Genomic DNA, 9,056 nt, shown 5'->3' with positions numbered 1-9,056 from the left:
CTGTTGCCTGAACCCTAACCAAGTAATACTGTACAGTTCCTGGACAGACAGGCTGAGTGGACTGGTTATAGTGGGACAGACAGACTGAGTTGACTGGTTATAGTGGGACAGAGAGACTGAGTGGACTGGTTAGAGTGGGACAGAGAGGCTGAGTGGACTGGTTACATGTATAGTAGGACAGAGAGACTGAGTGGACTGGTTAGAGTGGGACAGAGAGGCTGAGTGGACTGGTTACATGTATAGTGGGACAGAGAGGCTGAGTGGGCTGGTTAGAGTGGGACAGAGAGGCTGAGTGGACTGGTTATAGTGGGACACAGAGACTGAGTGGACTGGTTATAGTGGGACACAGAGAACTGAGTGGACTAGTTATAGTGGGACATTGTCTATAGTCTATAATAAATACATCTCTGCTTTGGTGAAGTTTCATTCTATTGTTGACTCTACAAGAAGTGACAGGTTATTTAATTCTATATTTATTATATATCTGAATTATGTGTCTAAATATTGCTGTCCCCCTCCGTGGTGTCCACAGCTCTTCTTGTTTATTGCCTGTCGTTCTGTGTAATTCTACTGAGGCTACTCAGAGGAAGCTGATTGGACATTTAGAAATGATAATTTGATGCCCAGGCTGTTAGTTTGGACATTAGGCTCAGCGGTGGGATGTTGTCCTCTCTCTCCCCTCATAACCACATACACTTTTACAAATGTTTGAAAGGAGTAATAAAGTGTGCCGTCTAAGTTCGGAAAATGGATACTCAGTATTGTTCTTTCATAAATATAGACACAACTCAACCCGATTCTGATTGGTCGATGCCTTTATTTGTGGCGCGGAAGCTCTGAAAAATTAACCTTGTTCCTGAACAACCTGTTCGCTTTTTTGCTACATAATAAACTCAGAAAAAAAAGTTTGGAAATTTGTGTTTGGTGGAATATTTCTCTGTTGTTACAATGCTAATGGTCATTGTATTTTACATGGTTGGAAAGCCTGTTTATTTACCTTCACAATGATGTCCAACTTGTAAGGATCATGTATTTGTGGAATGAGCAGCACAGCTGATCATGTGGGTAGCGCCCCAAAAAAAGATGTCTTGTTTGTTCCTTGTTACTGATAGAGAGTTCAATCATCCAATCCACCAAACAACTCAAAACAAGAGTCAATACCAACAGGAGAATACACTGTTTACAATTGACACAGCATTTTGGCAACTTTTTCTTGGGCGCTACCCACAAATACAATGTAATACGGCCATTTCACATTGTAACAACAGAGAAATAATCGACCAAACATAAATTTCCCTACTTTTTTTCTGAGTTTCTTTGTGTTCTGCGTGAAAGTATTGATGAAATGAAAAACACCCCTGGTGTGTAAAGGCCTGAAGGACTGGTTAGGTTTAGGCACAAAACCAGCAAGATGAGGGAAAATCGGGTTTGGGTTAAAATAAGAACTTAGTGGGGGACCCTCGTCGTCATGGTCACACCCACTTACGTACACATCCACTTGGTTAAGGTTAGGGAATGATCATTGTTGAAGTCGTCGTTGAAAGAAACCGATATTTACTGTTGGTAAGAATCAGGAAATGACCCGTCCGTCCTCTCCGACCTCCTCCCTCTGTAGAACAGGCCTTTCTCACAGCACACATTTAGACTAAATAATGACACAACGATGGCTCCGTTATATTCAAGTGTTTCAGTGAGCCAGCAGGAACCTGAAATCAAAGCAGCTAAATGGAATTTAGCCATCATTAATTTCATTAATTACACCTTAACATGCTTTTCCTACTGTGACAAGTCAAAATGTCTTCCGTGAAAAAGGTCTAATTTGTCGCTCCATAAAAAAAGTGATCAATAACAACCATGTTTTATTGGGGCCAGAGCACCGACCAGGGGCCTGTACTAGGAAGTGAGTCCAACATACCCAGGGTATCTCCTCGTTATCTGGCTTCACTAACCCTAACAAACAAGATCACGCTAAGCGTTCCTATGACGCTGGTTATCAACTCAGGGTTTCTCTGTCTGGATGCCCCTTTCAGATGAAAGGGGCGAGGTTTACAGCATCTGACCAATCACACACAAAGGACAAGTCTACTGTACTGCACTCCGAAGAGAAATGTGTTCATGAGTCTGTGACCTGTTTACTGCTGTCGTTGGTTTGTGTTAACATGAACTGTTAATGTCGGTGTCAAGGAATCTTAACTGAAACTGTAATGCACCGAGCTCTGATTGGTCAGTGGGCGGTGCTTTTATACCAGTTGAATGTGTGCACCTGTACGGAAACTCTGACCCATGCGTACGCATTTGGTAAGGGCATGTATCATATGTGTACTTAAGAAAAAGTCTCTTGGGACCATGCTCTAAAGCAAACAGGAAGTCGTCCATTTTGAATTTTGTGTGATTGTTTTTCATATATTTAATATTTCCGGGTTCTGTACTTTAACGAACGCCTCCTAGAGATAAGGCCTCGATGATGCTTCCTCGTGAAGATTGTACGATTTTGTCTAAAGGCGGCGCCATGGCGATCATCGCTGCTTGCAGCTTTAATTCATATTATGTTTTATTTCATGAAAGAAAAGTGAAATGTTTGCAGTGTTTTGCAGATATGGTCAGTATGAACATGCTGCAAACTTTACTGATGGCCAGTAAATAATTTTTCATATTTTCATAAAAAAAAAAAAAAAAAACTTGATCGCAGAGCCATTACGAATCTTTCAAAATGCAAATAAGTATTATATGTCTGTAATTTTTAGGAGATTTGTGTAATGAATATTTCCTCTAAACTGATTGGTGACTAAGGCGTTCAAGGACAACTCTGGTACATTACTGATGGGCTTTTATTTCTATAGGTTCTATTGTGTTGTAGAGGCCGTGCTGAGACATGTGAACAGGGAGACATCACTACAATTAAGTCTGACAGGTCAACAAAGTCAGATGATCAGACAGGTTGGAAACAAATAATTCATTTTGCAAGATTATCATAACGGGTTTGGAGGTTTGTTATATTTACTTATTGCACAGCAATAAAATAAACAGCTACATTTAGAACAATAGGGGTAAAAACCAGGAGAGCAAAGTCTGGATCTCTTCAGCCAAATAAAAAAAAAACGTGAATACTGTTTATTTATAAACATATATAATAACGTATTGTAATGTCATTGGTCCTTGTGCCTTTTACTAGTGTAACAAAAAAATGTTTCATTAATGAACAGACCTTGAACATTATCTATAATATTATTAAAATTAATGAACTCACTTTGAGACAAAAGTAAACAAAACAAAAAGCAATACATTTGTATTATTATTTTCATGTAATAAAATTATATATATTTGTGGATATTACTTTGTGCTCATTTGGCCGACATATGCCGTTTCTCTTAAGTAGTAGCCTTGTGTTTTTTTTGTTGTTGCTGTCTCCATTACAACATGTTGTTTCTCTCCTCCTCTGCTGTACATGTAACCCTCGGCTGTTGCTCAACTCAATAGCTTCATTTCTGTCTTGAAGAGGATCAGCAGAGAAGCTGCTGGTTCAAACACATTACAAAGTGCATACAACAAATGTACAGTAGTGTAAGAGCAACCTCTGTGTGTGTGTGTGTGTGTGTGTGTGTGTGTGTGTGTGCGTAGAGCTTGTGTACAGGTGAGTGCCCTCATCTAAAAGCTGATAAAAGCGGCAAAACTGCTGCAGTACAGGATGTTGATGATATGAGGGGTCTGAAGGAGCGTCAGTATGTGAGGAGTTGGGATGAGAACGCTGCCTGTAGGTGAGTTTATTCTCTCACACAAATGTGCACACGCAAATACAAACCCAGCAGGCATGCACACAGTTTATTAATATTTAATTCCTTTATCTTTCACGTTATCTTCTCTCACTCTTTTCACCTTATTTTATTTTCTCTTTTCTCTGTACAGTAGATGCCACGGTGCTCAAACTGCATATTGATATTTGATTACATAAAAGGTATTAGTAGAAATACATTTACTGTTAATGTGAAATTATGGCTCTGCAATAACTGAGAGATAACAAATATGTACATATATGATATGAACCGTTACTACGGTAAATGTGGGTTTGAATACGGTTCAATGGTTTCAACTGTGTGTACTAACAAAGCTGTAACAAAAGAGTACACACTATTATTCTATGAAAGACATAATATCCACATGAGACAGAGAAACAAACACACACTGTATAAAGAGACAGCAAACAGAAAGCACTGAGAATAAAGACGAGTGGGACACGAGAGAAAAAGAATGAAGTGAGCAGTGGAGGGGGGGGTTCTCACATTCCTTGGTGTATTCCAATCAGTAGACAGGAAGTGTTTAACTATGAGGTGAGCCTTGGTAAAGATTCCTCCCTCCTCCCTCCACAGGGACAGCAGAGGAGCTTGCACCAGCACATTTAGAACATGGTATCGACTGGAGAAGACGCTGGCTTTTTTTTTTTCAAGGCAACGCCTTGGATAAAAAATCGGAAAGACAGACAAAGGGGAGGATGGAAGAAGAGAGAGAGAATGGAAATCCAATACACAGGGATGGACGAGATGAATGTATTTGTATGTGTGTGTGTGTGTGTGTGTGTGTGTGTGTGTGTGTGTGGGGGGGGTTCTGTTTAAGGCAGATGAATAGTGGGATCCTACTGTGGGTTTAAACACAGTGTCACAGTCAAAAGCAATGCACACACCACTTAGTCAGAAGTCGTGCCCCCAACATCACGGGCTGTTAAGAACACACCATATGAGCGGCGGTTTGATGCCGGCTGAGGACCGACCGGTGTTACATGTCATAGATTTGTCCCTCTTGTTTCCTGTCTCCATCGCCACTCTAACGGTCTAAAAGAAAACTTTAAACTATAAACACACACACAATAAATTACAATAAATAAATATAATAAATCACAAATTCAATTCATGATTTATTCTCTAGACTATAATGATTTCTTTAGCAGGTCCTTACGGCAGGACGGGGCTCGGTATGGACTGCTGGGTGGAAGCCTGCTGCTCCATACCATTTACTACATAAATATCAGATATAGAATTATAGTAAAAAGCTTATTGCTAAACTTCCAGAATCTCCAATATTTGCGAGGATACAGTGAATGTTGGACGAATAATGAATCTCTATCAGCAATAGTCTGCACATCACTCACCACAAATATGAGACATCAGAAAACCTAACAACAAAAAACATGAAACACTCAAGAGTTCATTCCCCCCATAATACTGCCTTCCTCTTCTCAGCCCCACGTGCCTGGCTCTGCTGTAGAAAGCTGCATAACTGTAGCAGTGGAGTTTTGAAGGGTTTTACTGTACGATGCAACAGAAACATGCTGGAAATGAACTCCAGATTCAATCAAGTTGTGAGAAAAACACGATAACACGTTGAGATGGAAACCTTTCACTGCTTCATTAAAGACACAAACTAAACCCTGCCTGTGCAGTGTAAAGTCCACCGTTACTGCCGGGCTTCAGACGAAAATCCGCAGTGTAAAGACAAGCTTTCAGCAATACAGAAATTTACATCTCAAAGCCTCCACTACCCCCCCACTGCTGGAACACGAGGAGACACATGGGCAAAGATTATTTCTCTTCTTTTAACAACACTTTCTTTATTCTATACTTATACAAAATCTATTTAAATTAAGAAGCAAAATAGTGCAACTTTGTGTTATGTGATGGGCTCTTCCCATGTGTGTCATAAGCAATGAAAGCGAATAGATGAACACACACACACACACACACACACAAACACACACTACAAGCGACTAACAGACTGCTTCCCTGAGGACTCGTGGTGTTTGTGTTGCTGCATGGAGCGTGTGTGTGTGTGTTTGTGGATCCCAGCTGGTGCATGCTCTGTGTGTGTGAGTTGGTCTGCATGTGTGCTTGTACCTATGTGTGTGTGTGTGTGTGTGTGTTGCCAGCAGGCGGGTGGTCTGGGCCGCCCTGTAAAGGTGATGTGTGGCGGCTATTTGGAGTCTGGACGCGGCAGGTTAGCTCACTGCAGCCCGCTAATATTTTATATGGCAGCTCTCCCCAGTCTTATCATATTTTATACGGCCGCAATAACAAACTGTCTGGAGGAAAAGGGACCGCCTGCCACCGCACATGCTGCCAGTAGTAAAACCAGGCACAAACACACACCCACAGAGGCACGGTTAAATGTGCTGGCGCGTAACACAGCAATTGACCGGTGCGGTGTCAGCTGAGTACTTTTACAGTAAACAAACAGTGATAAGTGAAAAACACCAGGCAGAATGAATAGAGACACACACAGCCATCTGAATGACAGGCAGGCAGCCACTCCAAGTAGTCATTTGGTTCTATTGTCTAATTCAGTTCTGAGCCGACATCTGTCCCTGTTCTGCTGCCCACTGAACACACACACACACACACACACACACACACACGCACACACACACACACACACACACACACACACACACACACACACACACACACACGCACACACACTGGGGGTGGGGAGGGTTGCTCCATGTGTTCATCCATTCACCACCACTGAGAGTGTGAGCGTGGGATGAGGAGAAGCACATGATGAAAAGAAGTTGAGTGTTTACCAGCAGCAGCAAGTTCCGTAGAGAAGTGTGATGAAGATGCAGACACCGCTGATGGAAGTTTTTACAAATATGAATGATGTGTTCTTAAAGAGGGGAGAAAAACAGGAGACATGTTGGGGACATAGGCTTGTTGTGGGACACTTTGATGGAGAATCAGAGAACGAAGAACACAACGTAGAAGCAGAGTGGAAGAAGCAGGCGTCCCAGGAAGAAAAGACAAACAAAAAGGGATGGAGGGACGGAAAGGATCATGTGAAGAGCTGTGAGCTCAGAGGGGGTGTGGGTGCTGATGGGTGGTGTGATGGGTGCTGATGAGTGGTGTGATGGGTGCTTTCTTACCTGGGGCAGATAGAGGAAGGCGGGGGGGCATTGCAGAGAGTGGGGTAACATCCCGGACCCGGACAGTAGCACACAGCCGGAGTTCGCCATAGAGCACAGCATGTGGAGACGGGACACCTTACTCATAGAGACTGTCTATCCTCTCACCTCTCAACCTCTCTGGACCTCTCTCTCTCTCTCTCCCTGTCTCTCTCTCTGCCTCTGTCTGTCTGTCTTTACTTCTCGTCCCCTCCCTTCTCGACTCTTGACTTCTGTCAGCGGCAGCGACGAGCAGTCAGAGAGTTACTACTTCAGTGGATGCAGAAGAGCGATGCCTGCACAGACACACACATGCACACGCTACCACTGCAGCTGTCAACACACACTCTGAGCAGCTGACGCACGGACGAATTGTGTGTGTGTGTGTGTGTGTGCGTGTGCAAGAGTGTGTGTAGGAATCTAATGTGTGCAGACAGGCAAAGTGATGCTTCTGCTTCTGTCCTCTTCTCCTCTGTTTACTTTGAGAAAGAGGTGGAGAAGCCACGGCACGCGAATGGGAGAAGGAGGGATGGAGGAGGGAGGAGGGGCAAAGAAAGGAGTGTAGAAGGGGGAGGCGGAGGTAGGAGGCGGGACAAAGGAGGCTTGGGAGGTCCTTAAGGGAAGAGAGGGAGTGATTGGAGAAAAGAAGAAGGGCTGTGAGGGAGGGATTAGAGGGGAGAGGAGTGGCTGAGAGAGGGAGGAGGAAGAGGAGGAGGAGGAGGAGGAGGAGGAGGGAAGTCTCTGGGGTATTCTAACATCAAATGGGCAAGCATGAGAGAGAGAAACACACACACACACACACACACACACACACACACAGAACAGTATGAGAGCAGCTGATCCATGGCGTTAACCCTTTCCACACACTAACAGACTGATAGCCAACTCCTAATAGTACCAGCCGTCGTTGTGCTGCCGTTCTGCCAAGCAGAGAACTAAAATAAATCACAAACCTGCTCTTCTCACAGCTTCTCATATACACACATGTTTATGCAAAAATCAAATCAAAACCAAAACACTCCATTGATGTCCTCCTCAATACATTAGTAAATGAGTTTAACTGTGTGTTACTCCGTCTCATGGATCAGCATGATCCCCATGTTATGAGAAATCATCACAGCCGGCTGCTGTACGGCTTTATTCATCCCAACATTCTTTTGTTTGCTTCTGCCCCGCATACATCTTACTCTCTAATGGTTGGGATGAAAAGTAGGCATTATTGCATGGTGGAATCCCCCCCTCTTCCCCCCCCCGGAATTGATTTCATTTTATTTAAGAAACAATTAAGGACGGAAACAATTACAGCATGTGTTTAACGCCTTTACAGAAATCACAGAGCTGATGCAACGGCTTAATTTAATTTATAGCTCAGCTGTAGGGAGGATATTTTCTTTAAGCATAGCATTTCCCCAGAAAGAACAGAGCTAATGGCTGAATAATGAGATACAGTAAAATATACATCCCCCACTCCCTTCCTCCCTTCCTTTTTCTCCTTCTGAGGGGGAAGGCTAGCAGCAGCTTATTTCTATTTTGGCGTTCTATTTGTTGTTTGATGTAGTACAACACTGACTAAATGATTTAGTTTAATCTGATGCTGGTGGAGGGAAGATGGGTTTATACACCTCCTCCACTGAGAGGAAAGGGATGGAGGAGGAAACAGAGGGATGGAGGAGGAAACAGAGGGATGGAGGGTAAAATGTTTAATGTACACAGCTGATCGTTCGTTCCACCACTCCATCTAACTTGTGTTATCCGTCCTTCCTCTCTCTCTCGCTCTCTCTCTCTCTCTCTCTCTCTCTCACACACACACACACACCTGCTTTATTCTATCATTCGTGGTAATGAGACATTTGGAGATTTCAGTGGATTTGAACATTAAATATGTCATTACTGGGTTCATAAACCTAAATGTATCAACTCAAAGCAGTTGTTGGCAAAAATGGTGAAATAACAAAGAGAAGAAATTACAAAAGTAAAAAAAAAATTAAAATAGAACAGAAAAATAAAATGGGGTGGAAATGTGTCCATGCAGTTAGTATTCATATGACTATATCAGCAAATAAAGGACATATAAATGCACACATTCAAACCTATTTGAACAGACGTACGTGTACATAGAAACCCATCTACC

The 9,056-nt window shown here is 42.8% G+C and overlaps 1 protein-coding gene across 2 annotated transcripts in view; it reads right to left on the bottom strand.

Annotated features, from left to right (window-relative positions):
• rbfox3a (RNA binding fox-1 homolog 3a) overlaps positions 1-7,384 on the bottom strand; it is a 185,292-nt gene extending 177,908 nt beyond the window's left edge. For both annotated transcript variants that reach the window (XM_037755033.1, XM_037755032.1), the window contains exon 1: positions 6,908-7,384. In XM_037755033.1, coding sequence (XP_037610961.1) covers positions 6,908-7,033 — 126 coding nt within the window. In that variant the 5' untranslated portion in view covers positions 7,034-7,384. The remainder of the gene's footprint in view (positions 1-6,907) is intronic.
• Positions 7,385-9,056: the final 1,672 nt, after the last annotated feature.

This window comes from Sebastes umbrosus, chromosome 20 (assembly GCF_015220745.1).
Source record: "Sebastes umbrosus isolate fSebUmb1 chromosome 20, fSebUmb1.pri, whole genome shotgun sequence".
Taxonomy (NCBI): domain Eukaryota; kingdom Metazoa; phylum Chordata; class Actinopteri; order Perciformes; family Sebastidae; genus Sebastes; species Sebastes umbrosus.
Note: the sequence above shows the minus strand (reverse complement) of the source record. Positions and strands in the feature narration are given on the sequence as shown.